Source organism: Eleutherodactylus coqui, chromosome 6, assembly GCF_035609145.1.
Source record: "Eleutherodactylus coqui strain aEleCoq1 chromosome 6, aEleCoq1.hap1, whole genome shotgun sequence".
Lineage (NCBI taxonomy): Eukaryota > Metazoa > Chordata > Amphibia > Anura > Eleutherodactylidae > Eleutherodactylus > Eleutherodactylus coqui.
Genome location: NC_089842.1, coordinates 183,404,017 through 183,425,152, shown reverse-complemented (window position 1 = coordinate 183,425,152; position 21,136 = coordinate 183,404,017). Strand labels below are relative to the sequence as shown.

Sequence of the window (21,136 nt, the reverse complement as noted above, 5' to 3'; positions counted from 1 at the left end):
ATCAACAGCAGTAATATAACTTCCCCCTTAAGTCCCAAAACAAAATTTTGTCCCAAAACTGGAATGTCGCTTTAAATAACATTTCATCTGTTTTGAAGTCCCTTTTCAAGGCTCTTTAAGATCTTATCTTACTGAAGCATTTTTTGCAATAAAAGGCAGAACATAATTTTCTTCCTTCCAACCTTTAGGGAAAATGCATCAAGAAACAATAATGTTCAATAAACGGGTAGCAAAGTGCAAAATGATCTCATGTGAGGTTCTTGGCCTCTACACGGGATTGTTATTTTTCCTAACAACAGCCCAGTATGTCTAACTGCACCTTCCGTTGTCTCTACATACCCATCAGGATGTTCTAACGCCAGGAGTTTCTGAGATTGTTCTGCCAAGTCTTTGATATTTTTTCCATATTGCTCCACTCCATGCTGCAAAATCAGGTGTTTCTTCAACATTAGAATTACACTTTCTTCATCCTTGAAAGAAACGGTTACATGGATAAGTCACCTATATGGGCCAATTTTTGCCTGTATTGGATATTCAGTACAGCACGAGTAAGCTTGCTCCATTCACTACACATACATGTATTATACCGTATTTTTCACTCTATAAGACGCACTTTTCTTCCGCCCAAAATGCGTCTCCTGTGACCTTATACTCCACCAGCTGGAAACTTAGGCAAAAATTTATCAACTTAAAAATGGTGCAAACTGTGGCACATGTGGATTTTTCCCAAAACAATTGTGGCTTTTTAATTTTTGTGCCAGTTTCTTTTAATAGTGGCTTTGGGGAGGAGGGACAGCTGCCCCGGCCTGACTGCAGCTTTAAATTTAATCAGAAATCTACTCCAGGTCATACCTGGCGTGGAGTTCCTTATAGATGCATGGATGGCCCAAAAGTCTATTTAAATATACCTTTGGTTTTTCATCTCCCATTACATATAGCTGCTGTTCATCAATCCAAGCCTCTGCTTCATTGGCATCCATATAATACAGCTGCGCCTCATTTGCTTGATTAAGGGCTTTTTGTCTATTTAGTGTTGCTGTTTGTAGTCGATCCCATTGTTCTCGCAGGAATGTATGCTGCTTTTTAATAGGTTCAGGGTCAACATCAGGTTCCCTCTCCATAGCCTCTGCTCTTCTAATTACATCATCCACTCTTGGACCATGGCCTGCTATTTCTTTCTGAAACGTCTAAAAGGCAAAAAAATAATAATAGTAAGCTTCATTGGAAAAACTGCAAATGCAGAAAAAAGCAAATATTAAATGTCATTTTAGCATCAAATTTTATATTATTATATGCATTTTAGTTATTTGCTTTGGTAAATTACCAAAGTTATAGTTGTTGATGATAATAGAAATGTTTATGGTGGAACCACTGGACTCACGTATGCGGTATTGATGCTTCCACTTTCCTCCACTTGGGATCCTAAAATTAACAATTTGACTGCCCTACACCACCAGGGATCCTTATATTAAGGGGTATTCTGAGAATTTTAGCATTGATGATCTGTCTGCTGCTTATGTTTCCCCTCAATCAGCTGATCTTCTGGCCCGCTGTCAGTACAGCGGGACGGACGTGGTCATCGGTGGTCAAAGCCAAAAGTGCAAAAGAAGGGATCGTTCCCATTGATTTCAGAATACCCCTTTAACCACTTCATTACCCTGGACCTTCAGGGATGCTGGAATTAATCCACTCACCACCCTAGACCACAAAATACTATAATAATCGCTTAACTGTCCTAGGTCACAAAATATTCTGATAATAATCTCTTCACTGACCATGACCACCAAATAGACTGACATATAAACCACACCAAATATTTACATTGAGTTTTGTATTGCCCTAGATTAGGAGATCTACTGACATTAACCCTTTCATCACTAGAGATGCAGACACTAACACCTTTCCTGGCATAAACGACCATGGAAGCTGGCATTAACCTGTCCACTACCCTAGACCACTAGAAATGCAGACAGTAACCTTCACTTTTTTAGAGATGGATGCTATTTAAATGTAAATATACCGTAAATCTACAGCATAACTATTAACTTGCAGAATTACAGCAAATGTTTAGAGAATTTTAACCCTGCAATACAAAGGGAGAAATCCAAAGCTAATCTACAGCCAAATTCACATGCAATACATGTAAACTTTGCTATGGATCGGCTGCAGATTTCTTCTCGGGTGATAACAGTTGATCGCCAAAGAAGAAAGAAGCCGACTTCATTTCATAAAAGGGTTCTCTTCTGAGAACCAGAAAGCGCCCCAATTTGAGCTGCCCTTCCCCTTCTCCATGAGCCCCATAGCAGCTGCTTGGCCTGCCTCTATCACATGAACACTCCTGGTCCTATCAAAAATAAGGCAGTGCAGATCATTCTTACAAAGGGAGCGCAGCCAACCCAATAACATTATTTTAACCGATGTATATAGTCTTTGCTTAGACATCATTACCTGATTCTTCTTTAGAAGCATCTGCACTGTTTGAAGATTATTGCCATAATCGTTTGACTCTGCGAGTGGCATTCGTTCTTGAACCCAGAGCTGCAAGTAAATAACATTGAACAATAAAAGTTTTTTTCTCTAGCAATATCTTGATCACTATTATTAATATTAATTATCATCATCAATTCTTTTTAAATTATTTACCATATTTTTTAATAAAGAAAAACTAGACAACAAATGGAACGGGGCGGTTATACAGTAGAAATGCTACACAGTGTGAGCGCACATTTTCCCAATTGCATAAAACTGTAAAAGTTTATACATGCTACTCCAGCTGAGGGGATATCCTTCTGGTATGGAAGGCCATCACTTACAACTAAGCTCAAATGGAATGACCTAAGTGCTCGGCAAGAGGTGACCATTTTCTGTCATTAATTTATATGCCTATCAGTTTTGTATTATATATAACAGACCATTAACTGCTCTGAGAGCTGATCACTTACAGTTTCATCTGCCAGGTCCCGATGTAACTGGTGAACCTGCTTCGAAGATTGTAGTCTTTTCATTCGTTCTTGCATTGGCGCTTGAAGTTGTAGAAAACGTACTTTAATGTCTTGTTCCTTTTCACCAAGGTCTTTGTCTCCTACAAGTGCTGGTACATCTGGGAGGACCTCATCCATTTCTTTTGTCTTATGGTCAATCTGATCCTCCATTCTCTAGTGGTACATAATGAAAAAATTATGACTTCTAGTTATCCGCTTCCTAGACATTTTTTTCAAAAATGTAGTTATAAAACAACCCCATAAGAGATAATGAAATTGCATGCAACTTTTGACATTGTGCAACATCGCGTGACTGTTGCATACAATTTTTGTGGTCAACTCAGCCTGGAATGTTAAAATATTATAAAATGATATTACTATATGTTACAAAAGTTGTATATAAATTATATGTACATTTCACATGAGGCCTTATTTGACATTTGATGCTATCAACCTTGCCATACAGGTAGATGAGTAGAGAGAGAAACATTGCACACTTATCCAAATTCTTTGCCACTGGATCTTTTGAGAAAGGCCTGTGATGGACTGAAATGTGAAAACAAAGATCTGGTACCGTGTTAGCCAGTAGAGCAAAATGTGATTGTTCTCAGCGAGAGAAACGACGTAATCTTGTAGATATGATACCTTTTAATGGCTAACAAAAATACATGATGTAATAAAAGCGAGCTTCCGAACCAACGCAGGGTTCTTCTTCAGGCTTATGGATTGGATCTGAAGAGGCATGCATATTTATACACACTTATAACATACATACTTATGACAAGGCACAGATATGGTTGTGATTGGTTCGCACTTAAAAGGATTTCTGCAACAGCAAACAAACTTTTTTTGTCTAGGCACTGATAGCGGAGTGAAAGTTTTATGGTCCCTAAATTACTGTTGGAGGGGGGGAGTTCATCAGGCTTGAATTGCTACAAGAGATACACAAACATTTTTAGCTAAACACTGATAAGGGAGTGAAAGTTTATGGTCCCTGAATTACTGTTGATGGGGGTCTTATCTGTGCAATCAAGTCTCACACTTCCCATTCACGCATAAATCCTGGGGAATAATTTAACCCAGTATTGCGTGTCAAAGGTTGTTATCAATTTATATCCCCCTTCTGGACTTGATACCGGAGAACCCCAAGGTGGGAACATTCTACATGCTTCCAAAACTACACAAAGCTGGCAACCCAGGAAGGCCGATTATCTCAGGTGTGGGAACCCTCACTGAAGGAATCTCAGGATGGGTGGAAGGCATCCTCAAACCACTGGTGAGAAACACAACCAGCTACCTGCAAGACACCACGGACCTACTGAACAAACTGTCAACCGTAGGTCTCCTCCCCAATGGCACCATCCTGGCCACTATGGATGTGGAATCCTTGTATTCCAACATCCCACACGAGGATGGACTGACTGCCTGCCAGGCGCACCTTGAGGCCAATGGGGTCGCCTCTGATGCAGTGCTACAACTCACAAGATTCATTCTCACACACAATTATTTCTCCTTTGGCAAAGAGAAATTCCTGCAACTCACGGGGACTGCCATGGGCACTAAAATGGCACCGCAATATGCCAACCTTTTTATGGCAAAACTGGAGAGTGACTTTCTGGCCTCTTGCCCCAGCAAACCATTGGCCTACTTCCGCTACATTGATGACATCATGATCATCTGGACCAACACCGAACAAGAATTAATAAAATTCCATGAAAGATTCAATGCATTCCACCCCACCATAAAACTGACATTAAGCTACTCGCATACAGAAATCAACTTTTTGGACACCACTATAAAGATTTCAAACAACTCAATACAGACATCCCTATACCGAAAACCGATTGATCGGCCCACATACCTCAGATGGGACAGTTTCCATCCTAAACACATCAAAAAGTCCATTGTCTACAGCCAGGCCATCAGATACACCCGGATCTGCTCCAACCCAACGGACAGAGAGGAACATTTGTACCATCTTAAAAGAACATTTATAAATCAGGGCTACCATCCCACCTCAATTGATGACCAAATCACCAGAGCCACCAGGATACCCAGAAATCAACTACTCCAATACAAGGAGAAGGAAAGAAACAATCGTGTGCCTCTAGTAGTGACCTACAATCCGCAACTAGAGGTACTAAGGAAAACCGCAAGAAAACTCCACCATACCCTGCACAAGGATGACCGTCTGAAAACCATATTCCCGGACCCTCCGCTTCTGTGTTACAGGCAACCTCCTAACTGTTGGGGGTCTTTATGTTGGAGAAACAGGACAGAAACTGAAAGCCAGGATGAGATCTCATCGCCACACGATTGAACACAGAAAAAGGGAATTACCTGTGGCCGAGCACTTCTCTAACCATGGACATGACATAGGAGATATGAGAGTTTTGATATTGAAGGGTGGTTTCAAGTCACAAAACCACAGAAGAATTTGGGAATATAAATTGATAACAACCTTTGACACGCTGAATACTGGGTTAAATTATTCCCCAGGATTTATGCGTGAATGGGAAATGTGAGACTTGATTGCACAGATAAGACCCCCATCAACAGTAATTCAGGGACCATAAACTTTCACTCCCTTATCAGTGTTTAGCTAAAAATGTTTGTGTATCTCTTGTAGCAATTCAAGCCTGATGACCACCCCCCTCCAACAGTAATTTAGGGACCATAAAACTTTCACTCCGCTATCAGTGCCTAGACAAAAAAAGTTTGTTTGCTGTTGCAGAATTCCTTTTAAGTGCGAACCAATCACAACCATATCTGTGCCTTGTCATAAGTATGTATGTTATAAGTGTGTATAAATATGCATGCCTCTTCAGATCCAATCCATAAGCCTGAAGAAGAACCCTGCGTTGGTTCGGAAGCTCGCTATTATTACATCATGTATTTTTGTTAGCCATTAAAAGGTATCATATCTACAAGGACTGAAATGTGAAACACCAGTATCTGGATAATAACGGAATTATTCTTTATTTATTAGTTTAATAGCTATTTAATTACTTGTGTGCCATATCTTCCATATGCAAATAAGGAAGATGGAACAATACCTCCCTTACAATGATTGGGAATAGTTATAAATAGTTATAAAGGCCTGTATAATTGATTTAAAAGAATGCTGCTATCCAATAGGTGGCGCTGCAGAGGTGTTGTTCCATCTTCTTTATTTGCATAAATTACTCACAGGAGTGTGCATGGCTGTCTAAAGGCCCTTTTAGATATAGCGATTATTGCTCTAAATTCGCTCAAAAGCCATCTTTTGAGCGATAATCGTTGCGTGTAAATGTGCCCATCTTTTACTTTTCTCCCAAAAGCTGATTTTTTTATGTTTGGCATAAAATCCATCGTTTGGCAGGAACTTCACGCTGTGTTCTCCACAGGAAGCACTGATAATATTGTCAGCCCCGTTGCAGAACAAAGGGAATGTATTCAGAGAACAGACCACCCGCAGTTCTCTCACTATAGTTCATAGCTGTTCACACGCATTAATAAGGTACTAATTGGCATTAGTACCAATTAGTAGTTTATGCAAAATGATCGTTCAAAAGCCATCTTTTGAGCGATCATCTTTGTGTGTAAAAGGGCCTTAAGTCCCCTTACGCACCTCTCAGGTGTCTTTTCACACCCCTTCTGGATGCTCTCCTTGGGAAGAGATGATGCAATCCCGCGACCGACTCACCCCCTAGGTGTCTCCACACAATACCCCTCTTGACCCATATCTACCATATGGCATGTTCAGTATACAGCTGCACACTTGCCTTGTGTTTGTTTAGAAGAATGTTAACACTCGTCAAGTCTTTTCCATAGTCATCTGATGTCACCTGCATCTCTATGTCATTTATCCATGTCGCTATATCTGTAAACCTCTGTTCATACAGCTCCGAGCGATGGGCATCAAACAAGGTCTGCTCCTTCTTGAGAGTAGTTGACTCCAGCTTATTCCACTGGTCATGTAAAGTGCTGAGCTTGTCAGAGACTACCGGTGCAAACTGTGGCTTTGACTGCGCCAACTGTTGGCCTTTCTGAAGAAACAGAAAACACAAAAGATAATGATTTCATGTATACACTTAGTGTGGTTCAGCAAGATGTATCACTGGTTGCCAAAAAACTCTTGTGTTAAGGGTCAACATGAACATTTTGAGAGTTAAGACAGGTGAATGCATCCTATGTGCTTACATAGGTATGGGGATGTTAGGCAGGATAGCTGTTGGCTGAACGGGCATTGGGCCAAGCAATCTAATACGGAAGGGTACACATAGGAGCACACTCAAGCTTTCATTTTTGGTCGGAAAACACTTAAAAATCTACCTGGTCAATCTTCTGCAGTCTGTCTTTGTTGGAATCAATTTCAGCCTTAAAAGCTTGGTGCTTTAACCATTTGCTGTGCAGATTGCGTGCTTCCTCATATGATGTATCCTGAGCAGTCAGCAGTTTTTCATTTATCCACAAGGTAAACTGAAAAAATAATTCTAATTAGTGAACAGACATTGGATATGCATTTTGTTATATAGCGTCTAGTTATACGCAGATTTGTTACATAGTTTGGTTGTTCTGTGCCCATTTTACGACCCTATTTAATAAAGACCCTTTCCGTTCTGAGACAACATTATTAGGTCTGAGGACATTTTGAGTTACAACATTGAGCATAACATTCTAAAATAATACTAAATTGTCCTAAATTATCAGTTGAAACGAACACTGAGTAAAAAAAAGAAAAAAAAAAAAGCTGACCTCATCACAGTCTTCCACAAAGTCCTGGAGATCAACGTGGTTCTTCAACAGAGTTAAGACTTCATTTGCTTTATCCACGTTCACAGCATACCTGAATGAATAGCACATACATTTGATCAATCTGCAGAGTTAATACTTCAAAGGATTATCAATATTCAAGCTCGGACTGGCCGATAGGGGAACAGGTGAATCTCCCGGTGGGCCCCCAGCCTCCCACACAAATGGTGCACAGTGCAGAACACCCACTACACTAGACATCGATAGGCAGCATACAGCAGCTCTGACAGGTGATATTTGCATTAAACCATTCAGTGGACCCTCAGAATTGATTTTACTGGTGGGCCCTAAGCACACTAGTCCAACACTGTAATGTGAACACATTTTTATGGCTTCTTTATATTAAATGTAATTAGGATAAGCAGTGATTACATTTTTTAACCCCTTAAGGACCAAGCTGTTTTGTACCTTAAGGACCAGACACTTTTTAGGGATTTTACCCATGTGGCGGTCTTACTTCCCTATTTTGTTTCCTTTAGCTACCAAAATTATTTTTACAGCATTTTTTTCCCATGACATATAGGGCGATTTTTTAAATATGTTTTTCACTGACTTTTTTTTCAGTTTTTTAGTTTTATTGGGGGGAAAATGCTAAAAAAATGATTTTTTTAACATTTATAGTTATTTTTTTTATTTAGTATATTTATGCTAAAATAAAGTATGGGAATGGGTTCCTCTATTTGTTTTGGACGTTTTGATATATAGTATGTATGGTTTTGGTTTACATGGCGCATACGGCGACGGTTTTGGTTGGCATTGGCTTTGTGTTATTTTCTTTCTTATGTATATACTGTTGTTTTATTCTGTAATTTTTATTTACTTGTATATGTAATTATGTTTTTTACTATCTATATCCCCCATGACGCCATGTAACACCTGTGGGGGACACTCACCTTTTTTTTTTATTTGACACTTTCCCACCGTAGCTGAAGCATCCATAGGAGCCTCAGTTACAGGGAAAAACAACCCCTGCAGTAACAATAGTCACTAATAGAGCTGTCCGGGGTCTAGTATGACCCTCCAGCTCTGCTGTAGCAGGGAACTCCGGCGGTCACATGAAAGTTCTGCTTTCACTTTCTAGTACACAGTGCTCAATGAGCGCTGTGTACTTGGGTAAGGAAAGGCAGGTAGGGTTAAAAAACCCTCCTGCCCTCTCCTCCAGGTTATCAGCTGTCACTATCAGTAATTTTACTATCGGCTCTGCTTTAAGCCCAGGACCAGGTGCTGTATATTTACCGCGCCTGGTCCTTAATGGGTTAAAGACTCTTCAATTCAACTTAGGCCGCACATTTACTAGTCACAAACCATGCAAAGTATTACTCAAGGGGAAATAAGGTGCAAGCAACCATGCATGTTAGCTGCAACACTGCTTGCAGCTTTACCCCATAGAGGACAATTGAAGTCACAATGCTACCATAATTTTCATCTGAATCACGTTTAGTGCTTGGTCAGACAAGCGGGGTTTTTTTCGCGCATGAATCGCCGAGCGGAAAAAAACCACACGTCGCGTGTACAAAAATTGTGTGAACGATTTGCACTCGCATGTCCTATCTTTTGCAGGTGCGTTTTTTTTTTGTGCTTGTAAAAACCGGCCATGTGAGAGCTTTCTAGGAAAGCATTGGCTCTAATAGAGCTGTTTTTTTCACGCACCTATTCATGTGTACGAAAAAAACCGCTTGTCTAACCGCAGCCTTAGTGTAACCTGAGTCTTGGCTTGTACTTTAAAAATATCCATGTATGTCCTTAGGTGTACTTTCTATGTCTTCCCCATCTAGTCTGACATACTTCTAATCTGGTGTATCCATCCTGCAACTCTATATACTGCTACCCTTTACCCCTTCTTGCATATTTTAAAATCTTTTTAGAAGACATTTTTTTTCTATAGGTTATTCCAACATATATAACTGACCGTAACTGTGTCAGAGCCAAAGCCTACCAGGGGATCCAGAGAAATTTTGGTGGACCAGTCTAACCTTTATAACTTGCAACTCTGTAGAAACTGTGGCCTTCTTTGTTCTCTCTTTATAGTCTCAGTCCCTATTGGAAGCAACAAAAGGAGACTCCTTTGTAAATAGTAATCTTTACCTATCACGCAGTGAGCCCGCCTTTTCCAATGCTTTATCAGCGAAAATATTCATATCTTCATTCAATTTCACTGCATTATTTATGGTTCCAGCAATCTTCTCCTCATTATTTGCCATGGTGGTCAAAAAGTCTTCATGCTTCTTTAATCTGTTTCTTGATGCTTGTAAAGTGCTTGGTAGCTCAGTGTGAGCAAGGGTATATTCCTAAGAAATGAAAAATAATTTAATTGTCATAATATAAACTAATTACTGGTTCCTTTTGAGATCCTGAATTATTGAAATAGCCAAGTCACACAAAAAGTTGCATCTTAATAAATTAATCAGATGACTTTCTCTGGGCATGTCATTGAGAAGTTAAAGGGGTTATCCCAAAATGTAAAGTTATTTCCATATCCACAAGATAAGGTGATAACTTTATGATCAGTGTAGGTCTCACTGTTGAGACCCCCATCGATCCTGAGAACAAAGGTCCCCTGTGCTTCCTTCCCCTGCAGTAAGGAGGAGATTGAATGGAGTGGCACAGTGACTGCTCCATTCAATCTGCTCCTTACTGCAGGGGGGCAGTAAACCCACAGTGAGGAGGAGAGAGCACAGGGGACCCTTGTTTTCAGGATCCGTGGGGGGCTCAATTCGCTGTGCCACTGCCTACACTTTCAGTGGGACTACTGAAGATAGTTGAGTATAAGTGCTCGACAATTTCTGTCAGTCCCATTAAAAAGAATGGAAGCCATGCATGCATGGCCAGTGCTCCGCTCAGTCTAACATCACTGCAGATGGGAGAACGGACCCCACAGTGAAGAGAAGAGGGAGACACAGGACCCTCATTCTCAAGATTGATTGAGGTCTCAGCGGTGAGAAGCCCACTGATCATAAGGTTATTGCCTATTCTGTGGGTAGGGGATTACTTTAGATTTTGAGATAACCGCTTAAGGAAATTAGGTAACTTATTTATGGGTAGCATTATGGGCAATATTATTGCAACACAATCTACAGCAACTAGTGGTTCAGAAAGTCCGACTCTAGTCCTAGAAAGGAAGTGGACAGCAAATGGGTTGTCTTATGAAAACAACCCATTTCCATATGTCTATACAGAAATATAGGAATCATACAGGGAAGTTCCTTACTTGGGAACCCAGAAGACTAGAAGGCTGCTCTGATGGAGTGGTCTCATCTATGCTTTATATGGATGGTTATTTGTTTGAATAATGTAGTGTCATGTTTAACCCCCCTGCAGCGGGCAAAATGTCTAACGAGATGTGAAGTTGACCTGTGATAGCAGTTTATCACTATTGTTTAGGGAAGTCGGAACCTGCTAGATTCTATTTAAAAAGGAGTTGTTGTAAAGAAATAAAAGTATTATGTAAAATGCGGCATCGTGCGTTTCATAATGTGGTGCAAAATTTAGATACATGTCTGTCTTCACATAAGTATTAAATACAAATACCTGATTGCTTAAAATGGCTTCAGATTGCTTTACGTCTTTCAAGAATTTCTGGAATTCAAAGCACTGAGCGAGAAAATGTTCCCTGTTGCTCCACATTGTGTGCAAGTCCTTCCAACCAACCTCTAAATCTTTTACCCTTTGTTCGAGCTGCTGGTACTGAGGATCGGTTTGTCCACTTGTTACTCTCTTGCCTGTGTCCACAATATCATGGACATCAGGTTCATGATGTTCCATGTCATCTTTAAGTGCAAGGTGGTTGTAGTATAGTTGTTCTGCTTCTGGCAGGGAAGTTGGTGTATCTTCCGAAGCTGTTGATTGTTGTGCTTTGTAGAGCCATGTTTCAAAGTCAAATAAGTCAACCAAGAATTTCTGCAACTTGCTGCTTTCACCAAGTGAGTCCTCCTGATTCTGCAGAGCCTTCTGTAAGTCTTGCCATACATTGTTGATGTCAATTAGTTTGTCATAAATATCCTGAGCATGATCGGGATTTTCATTTGCTAGTTGTTTTGCCTCTTCTTGTAGATTTATGAGTTTAGCTTCAATAGCTTTGAGATCTGTTTCAATACCATATAGTTTCCTCTGAATTGACATGACTGCAGCAAGATCATCCCCAAGGTCCTGGATGGACTCAACCACCCTAATCTTCTCCAATATCCAGTGGTTGGTTTCTTCAATCTCCACACCATAGTTGTGGAGCCCAAGAGCAGAGTCAATAGCCTTTCTCTTATTGGCAACCATTCTTTGAAACTCGGCCCATCTGAATTAAAGAAAAATAAACAATTCTGTGTCTGTATACTTCTAGATCCTAGAGGAAGAGCCCTTGGCACCTTGAACCCATTATGACTAGTACCCATAGCCTGTCACATCAGACATTTTGTAACTTTTCTAGTTGTTAACGGAGTAGAATATCCAGCTCTAGCATATGTGTATGCAAAAGGGAACGTAGATTGGAAGCCAAATTGGAGAGATGTAGACCAATGTGAAAAGTTACTATCGTGTATAGAGCTGTGGCATATGGTGGTGCTATAGAAGCAGTGGAAAATATTTTATATAAATATATATATATATATATATATATATATATATATATAGTTATGAAACATAGACTTGTATCACCTGGCATTCATGTGGTCTTGGCCTTGCTTCACTTGCATTCTGTTGGGATGTCCACTTTCAAAGAGAGCCTCAGATTCATTATTCACATTTTCAATCTGAGAAGCCACTGTATTCATTTCTTGGCCCAGAGTATTGAATCTAGAGAAAATACACCAATTGTCAAATCTGCTGCAGATGCGTCCAAGATACAATTATTCAATCAACTGATCTATAACCAAAAATCCAAAATAAAAATGTCTGCTTTATTCCAAAAACAGAGCCACACATATCCACAGGTTGAATGTGGTATTGCAGGTCAGCCCCATTCATTTCAATGAAGTTACAATATCAGATGCAACCCATGTACAGGTGTTGTGATGTTTCTGGAAGAAAGCCATTTTTTTCTAATCCTGTACAACCCTTTTAAGTTCAACCACATTCTAATTACATGTCACCATCTTTGAACACACTACAACAAGCACAGCAATCAAAGCACTCTGACCTTGCCAAGTTAGAGTTATGTCAGTAGCAAAAAAATTTACATGTATTTAGCCTTCAGCACATAAAATTTTTTTTTAACATATACATTACATTTGCCAGTCAATATGTTTTTGCCTCTGGAATAGATTTATCTTTAAAGCAACTAAAGCATCACCTATGCTGAACAACTCCCATGTCCTCCAGGGATTCAGGAATCACCATCTTTCCCAGCCACTTCTCCTTTTCATTCATCCATATTTCACATGAGTCGATTTCTCCAAGAATTGTGTAATATGCTAGAGTATCTTGAAGTTTTTTGGAACGCAGGTCAGTGAGAGATGCCAGATCAGAGTAGAGAGCCTTGAGTTTTTGAAGTCGACTGTCTATCTCGGGAGATGCTTTGTATTCCTCCGGGAAGGTTTGAACTTGTTGGTTAAGTCCTTCTAAAACCTTTCTGTCCAATAGGATGTCATCTAGAAGATCTTTATGTTTCTTTACCAGCGCATTGGTGGAGTATTCATCATGACCAATGTCATCTGTTTGCAGGAAACGATATGAATCCTGCATCCTAGCAGCCAGGTCATCAGCATCAACCTGAAACTGGAAAAAGTTTTCAGTGTCTCGTAACACTTTGAGGCGGAAAGCTGCCAACTCTTTTAGCTGTGCCCACTCTTCTTTAACTTTTTCCATTCGTTCTTGGATCTTAGGTGTATCTGGATGCTTACTAGATATCAAAAAGTCTCCATCTTGGATGACCTGTTGTAAATTAGATTCAAGGCCTTTGAGTTCGTCTTCAAAAGCCTTATGTTTCCTCTGTAGAATAGAAATGGTGGTGAGATCTTTTCCAAAGTCCATAGAAGTGTAAATTTGTTCTTTCTCCTTTATCCATCTTTCTATGTCATCCATGTCTCCAAAAAACTTCCACATGCGCCTATTCTGCAGTAGTTGAGCTTTCCGGTGTGCTGCCAATGCAACAAGATCTTCATAACATAATTCTAGATGGTTAACTCTGTCTTCAATCAGCTGCGGATCACATGGCTTGTACCCTAGAAAGTACAACAATATGTTAACAACTACATTAATTATACCATACATCTAATTTATGTGATTTTGCACTTTGTTTATTGCTGAAATCTATAAAGTTCCTGACTACTTATATTTACTCGTGGTTTATATGTCGAGTTTTGATTGCCTGACACATTTTTCATTAGTAATATAGTTAATCAATACATTTTTTAGTTAGGTCTGTGTTGGGCGGTATCTCCTTAGTTGTAGAATTGTTGCATTGTATGGAGAACCATGTGCATTCTTAGCTCCATATTACACTAACTGTGATTTATGGTATTCAATTTTAAGTTAATATTAGTCTTGTGGTACTTTAGACTTTTTGGTATAGCTTTTTTATGTCATTACATCATTTTTAAAAATTCTGAAAAAGAATTGGGATTATATTACATGGGTTTTAATTGTAAAACTATGTGAATGATTTGAGGCATAGGAAACATATATTGGAATCATAAATTGAACTATATTTAAAAGATAGAAGAGTGGGCACAACATATGTCCACTATGCAATATGAACTCCCCGTCTTATCTCTATATGTTCTGTATATTGATGTCACAGACAATGTTCCCTCTAAGTTAAAAGTTCCAATTTCTGCAAACAGAGCAATTAATGGGCTTGTTAATTCCCATTAACATGTGGTTTTAATCCTTTCTAGAGATGAGCGAGTATACTCGCTAAAGGCAATTGCTCGAGCGAGCATTGCCTTTAGCGAGTACCTGCCCGCTCGAGATGAAAGGTTCGGGTGCCGGCGGCAGGCAGGGAGCTGCGGGGGAGAGCAGAGCGGAAAGGAGGGGAGATCTCTCTCTCCCTGTCTCTCCCCCGCTCCCTCCTGCTGACAGCCGCTACTCACTGCTCCCCCGCGCCGGCACCCGAACCTTTCATCTTGAGCGGGCAGGTACTCGATAAAGGCAATGCCCGCTTGAGCAATTGCCTTTACCGAGTATACTCGCTCATCTCTAATCCTTTCCTTTCCAGAAAACACAACTTAGAGGGAATAGTGGTCACAGTAACTTCTCTCCATGATGTAGAATACTGACTCACTAAAATCTTGAAGACAATGAATAGACAAAGTCAGTGTCAAGTCTTTTAAAATGTGGTTCACAGATCGAATTGATGTATCGTTGGTAAATCTAGTGCAGACATAATGCTAAAACATTAAAGGTATTTTGTCATTAGTTACATGCTGCACAAATCATAGGGTGGCATAAACTCGGGACAGGGACGCTTGTTGCCCCTGTGGGTGTTTTAATCTGAAATGCTGCCACATTTGGGAATAAATGCACTTTGAAGTTCGGCTCGGAGCTGAGCTCTGAGTCACGGCACAGTCCGGTCCGATCTCTCCCAGCCCGCTGCATAAAGACTGACAGCTCTCTCCCTGCTTGTGTATAGAAAAAAAAGCTGTCACTCTACATGCAGCGGGCGGGGAGAGGACAGCACCGACCGCCCGCATGACTAAGAGCTGACTAAGAGTTTGACTCCATGACTTTGGAGTCAAACTTCAAAGGGCATTTATAAAACAGTCATAGAACAACAGGCATCCCTGTCCTGAGTTTATGTCACCCGTGGTTTAGGAAGCATGAAACTGATGACAGAATCCTTTTAAATAGTAGAGTATTAACCAATCTATATTAATTTAAAAAATACAACAACCAGAGATTTCATGATCCCTAAAGAAACATCCTGGGTGTTCGAAGGTTTTCAAAACGAATATTTTTGGTATAACTTACCGTAAAATCTCTTTCTCGTCACGTTCATTGGGGGACACAGCCAGACCAGTGGCTATATCCCATGCTCTGGCTGGGTCCCCCAATGATACGGATGAGAAAGACTTGTATTTTGCAAAGTGTTACTGCATTGAGTTCATTTTTGAGATAAGAAGAACTTTTCACCTACCTTCTCCTGCGATAAACTTCTGCATAGCTGTTTTATAAGACTTCACCTTTTCCTCCTGAGCTGCTATGTCAGATTCGGTTAGTAAGTGTTTCTGAAGCAAATATTCCACTTCGTTCAGATGTTTTCCAAAATCTGGTGATAGAAGTCCATTCTAAAAGATGAAAAGGTTCAGTCAGGATATTGCTGTATTGTAAAACTGACCAAAGTGAAACGTGAAATAAATGTTTAGGTTGATAAAACAGATTTCTGTTGGCAGGAACTGGTGACTTTGGCATCATAAATCTAGTGATAAATTGGTAATGCTCTTATATTCCTATTATGGTAAGCTTAACGTGAATATTCATCCTTGAACGCCATTTTTTATGTAAATAGGTCTCAAGTTTATGTAAATTTGTATTGATATGTCAGAGTTCTGTTTTTCTGATACATAGCTCCAAATCCCCTGCAAAGATACATAGATAAGAGTACCTAAAGGCCCATTTGAACGCAATGATTATATCACTCAAAATGTGTTCAATAGAACGAATTTGTGCGATAATCGTTACATGTTAACGCGGGCAGTCGAGCACGCATTAACATGTAACAATTATAAAAACGGCATAAAAATAGTTGTCAGGCAGTTCAAAATTCGTTACATTTGAATGAAAATTGTTTAGTCTTTTGAGCAGCTGGAGGACAAGAGGGGAGGGGTGAGTGTTTACCATTCCAAACATAATGAGTACATTGTTTACTCATACACTGAAGACAGTGGATTTCTATACACTAATCAAAATCCTCCAGGCCAGATAAACAAACACATAAACACACGCCCACCTGAGCAAACAATTTATACTGAGTTTACTTTAGCTAAAGAAGGAAACAGAGATGATTTCAGGCAATTATATTTTATGCAAAAAAGTCGTTAATTCGTTTAGTCATTCGGCTGGTTTAGCGATAATCATTGGGTGTAAAAAGGCCTTAACTTTTCAGACATCTTATCTAGCAGCTTATACATGTCTCATCAATTTTGTAATAAAATTTCATTAAATTTTTGTGGTTTTCTATGGCTCTGTTACTATAATTTTTAATATACTGCTAGATGTCCCGTCAGATACAAGCATAGAATAGAATGGGACAGGGTTCACCGTATGGCCGGACCTAAATCTGGAGATCCTAACCAACCAATAGATGTCGGGTTCACTTTTTTTGACAAAAGGAAGATATCTTACGCTGTGCTTGAGAGCAAGGTCTTGTCTTGTATGTGAAGACCAAAGTCACAATCTCACCAGATAGCTCTCATCTCACTTTAGTATATAAGATGGACAGTGAAACCTTTGCTGAAGGCAGCTAAATAAGCTGGGGCCTCCTTCATATTAATGTCTTAGGACGTCAGACTGTGGATTGGAAGGGTTAATAGTTAATGCTTTGGCTATTGCTTTTGCTGTGCTATTCTGTACTCCATTGTTTAGTCCTTCGCAACACACAGTTTTGAATGAGTTCCTAATTTTTTCTGTCCCCCCCCCCCACACACACACACACACACCTTTTTTCTCCCTTATTTTTTCACTCTTGTTTTTTTTCTACTATATCTTTTTTCCAGTTCTTTACCATTTCTCCAATTTTACATAAGGCTTTTTTTACCTTATTTTGGTGTGGACTTTAACTGATTCTCCGTTAATTTTTTTTGCCATTTATCATCAACAGGGTTTTGATCTTGTCTTACGCACTGCTTAGTCGTGGCTTTATTTTGTTTATGTTTAATTGAAAAATGTATATTTTCAGTACAAGAATTTTTCAGTATATGTTCTACAGTAAAATTAGAATTAAAAGAAATGTAAATGAAGCCTGAAGTGCAGCCCCTCCGCAATCCACTGCTTATCGTTAGGCATTGCGTTTCTGTAATAACTGAGACAACAGAACAGGCTGCTCCCTGTACTTACACTGATCTCAGATCTGTAGTCAGTGTGTACCGAACCTCTGCCTCTCTTAACTTACTATATACATTTATCCTTATGTTGTAGATATTTTATATTGTCTCCAGTTTTCTGTGGCCAAATTAGCATAATTTTTATTGGACTGATCTTTATTAGCTGCTTTATTATGAGCTGCACCTGCAATTATGAGTGCTGGACACTACACAGGGGTCAGAGCAGTGGCTTCCACTCCAACCCCTGGATATCCCCTTTAGCTGTTACTGAAAAGAAAAAAATTCTGTGTTCAAAAAGGATCTTTATATGTGTTTTAAACTCAATCCTTTTTATTTAAAGTAATGTACCATTTCTTACCTTCATCTCATCCATCCATGTAACAGTATGTAACATGTCTTGGAAAAGAACCTGAAGCTCAAGATTAATGTTGAGTCTTTGTCGCCTGTCATGTAGTCGCTCAAGGAGATATTGCCAAAGGCGCACAATGTTGTCTTTTCTGGCATTAATCCTCTTTAGGTCATGATAATTCTCATTCTCCAGCTCTTTAGCTACATTAACTATTGCTTGGATACGCCCTTCATAAGCAAAGATGTCTGTCTCAATAGCTTCATGCTTTTTCTTGGATGCTTCCACAGAAGGCAAGTCACAGCCAAAATTATCCTATGGTAAACAACAAATTACAAGAAAAAGTTGAATGGCAGTTTGAACGCCTTTAAGCATCTTAAAATGAGTCAAAAATGTAACAATCTTTTAGGTTTAATATTTATAACTGAACTGAATGCAAATTTTTCACTGCTTGTCATTCATTGATTCCATTGATAATACCAAAATTGGGTCCCCCATTGTGGATCTCACAGACTGCAAGTGTGAGGTGACAGAGCTGGTACATACATGACGGTAAGGAGATCCAATAAGTAATATGCTGATTAAAGGGGTTGTCCAGTTGTATTGATGGCCTAACCGGAGGATAGGAGATTAGATGGGGAACGCTGCAAAGGAACCCTGCCAATCAGTTGTTTGCCGAGCTGTTGCACTTGTACGCTCAGCTGATTTCTGCAGCAAGCATACAACTCCATTCTCACTGAAGTAACTAGGTTTGGTATTACTGGCAAAGTTCCCTTTCGCTTCAATGGGGGCTTTGCCTATAATACCAAACCTAGCCACTGCAGTGAGAACAGAGCTGTATGCTTGCTGCAGAAATCAGCTCAGTGCCTATGCACACTGACCCAGCAAACAGCTGATCGACAGGGGTTCTGGGCAATGGACCCCTCTCCGATCTGCTATTGATGACCTTTCTTAGGGATGGCCAACAATAGTTTACAACTGGGCAACCCCTTTAATTCCAGTATACCACAGCCCATGGGACAGGAGAACATGGGGTTTATTTGCTCCACATTTCATTTCCACAATAATTGGGTTAATTATCTAAACCCATGTTTGCTAATGTCACCACTTATTGAAAAACATATATTCACTGCTTTGAACCCTAAAACATAAGGCCAGCTGCACACGGCTGTGACGGGCTCCGCTGCGGAATATTCCGCGGCGAAGCCTATCACGGCGCCCCCAGAGACCCCATACTTATCAGCGGATCCGGCGTCCTCGCTCCCGCATGACGCTTCCCCGCTCACCGCGCCGCGTCATGTGACACGCCGCCCGCGTCACATGACACGCCCACCGCGTCACATGACGCGGCCGGCTGTATCATATGACGCGCCGGCCACGTCATATGACGCGGCGGAGGTAGGTGGGGAAGCGTTTTCATGCTATCTTCCGCTGTGCTACAGCAGAAGATAGCGTGAGCGGACGGCTTCCACTGACTGCAATGGAAGCCGGCCACGCGTACACCCGCGGCAAATAGAGCATGCCGCGGGTGAGGACGGGAGATTTCACGGTGCGGAATTCCGCGGTGGAATTCCGCACCGTGAACACTGCGCTATTAGGTTCAATAGAACCTAACAGCAGCGGGCAACGCGGCGGAAATCCGTTCGTGGAAAGGAGGCCTAACTCTTAATATTATTGTTTTGTTTTTTTACAAAAACTCTCAAACAAACATCTCATACTGATGAGCTATTAAATTTTTAGAATACTTCTCACTTATATAGTGGCGGGTAATAAAGTCAGGATCTAAGTATGGTTTTGCTTGGTGTCACTGTACCAAAAATTATTGTTTTTTTATATATAGCAACCCCCCTGAGGCTATGGGAGGCATAAATCAGATCACTCCCCAAAAGATGAGTAGGAGGAAATAGTAGTCTTGACAGTAAATCGGTCCTGGACCGACGTGTTTCGCTCAACAAGGAGCTCTTCAGGGACCCCGATATACTTCAATATAATATGTATTGGTGACTTTCCAAAACCAATTGCATATCAGCAATACAATAATTGGTTAAGAAAAGCTCACAAAAAAACCCAACACAATTTACATCAAAACTACCACTTTCTTTCTCGTCATTTCTGAAAAGTGTTGATAAAAATTGGCGGGTTAGATAGAAAGCTTGTCTACTGGCATTATGACAGATTTAACTATCATTTACATCAGAAATAAATGTACATTAAGGTAATGCACACAGAATACCTACACATAGCAGGCAAGATTTGAACTCCGAGGCACCAACACCAAAGATACGTCAAATTTTTAAAGAGGTATGAGACTCTTAATAAATTTGATACAACTTACTCCGACATATTTAGGTTTGAGACTGCCTTAAAAAATGTCATTCTTAGTAAATTCACCTTGTTAATCAGACCAGTAGCTATAACTTCTTAATAGCTGTTTACCTGAGAAATGAGATGCTGATTTTCCGCCACCCACGCTTCTCTCATTGCTGCTTTGCGATCTAAACGTTTGGCCAACTGTTCCAGCTTCTCCTGTCGAATCAGCTCATTCCTTAGAGCTGTCTCACGGTCATGTTCTGCCTTTTCAAGTCGTCCCCATGCCTGCATTGGAGAGCATAAAACCATGACAGCTGAAATCTTTTCCGATGGGTCATCATCTTACATTTTATATTAGTGTTTGAGAATAGAGATCCTGTACTCTGAATTTTCACTTTTAGTGAAAACCACAGAATGGATTCTCTTAGTCCAGATAGGAAATCAGGCTATGGGAATTTAGAATGTGCTGCTCAACCACAAGACATCATAGGAAGATACTGTGGTGGCAATGGTGGCTATGAAATTATCATAGGAAAGGGTAAGTAAGGTCATGCTTTCTCCTGTAACTGGGGTTTCTGTGGATGCTCCAGTTTCAATGGAAAAGTGTGAAATAACAATAAAAAAAATTGATTGTTAATGTCCCCCAGGTGTCTTCCATAACGTCAGGGGAGACACAGATAGTTAAAAAAATAGTTACAAAAGTAAGTAAAAAACTGTTACAGAATAAAATTAAAAAA

At 40.1% G+C, this 21,136-nt stretch overlaps 1 protein-coding gene across 1 annotated transcript in view; it reads right to left on the bottom strand.

Moving 5' to 3' along the window:
• Nucleotides 1-21,136, bottom strand: part of SPTB (spectrin beta, erythrocytic) — a 112,094-nt gene that overhangs the window by 51,960 nt on the left and 38,998 nt on the right. The window contains exons 12-25 of the mRNA XM_066608418.1: nucleotides 20,526-20,684; nucleotides 18,102-18,404; nucleotides 15,838-15,988; nucleotides 13,054-13,924; nucleotides 12,420-12,557; nucleotides 11,304-12,060; nucleotides 9,861-10,063; nucleotides 7,719-7,809; nucleotides 7,296-7,442; nucleotides 6,746-7,009; nucleotides 2,943-3,155; nucleotides 2,449-2,538; nucleotides 909-1,187; nucleotides 340-470 (exon numbers count right to left, since the gene is read on the bottom strand). Coding sequence (XP_066464515.1) covers nucleotides 340-470; nucleotides 909-1,187; nucleotides 2,449-2,538; nucleotides 2,943-3,155; nucleotides 6,746-7,009; nucleotides 7,296-7,442; nucleotides 7,719-7,809; nucleotides 9,861-10,063; nucleotides 11,304-12,060; nucleotides 12,420-12,557; nucleotides 13,054-13,924; nucleotides 15,838-15,988; nucleotides 18,102-18,404; nucleotides 20,526-20,684 — 3,797 coding nt within the window. The remainder of the gene's footprint in view (nucleotides 1-339; nucleotides 471-908; nucleotides 1,188-2,448; nucleotides 2,539-2,942; nucleotides 3,156-6,745; nucleotides 7,010-7,295; nucleotides 7,443-7,718; nucleotides 7,810-9,860; nucleotides 10,064-11,303; nucleotides 12,061-12,419; nucleotides 12,558-13,053; nucleotides 13,925-15,837; nucleotides 15,989-18,101; nucleotides 18,405-20,525; nucleotides 20,685-21,136) is intronic.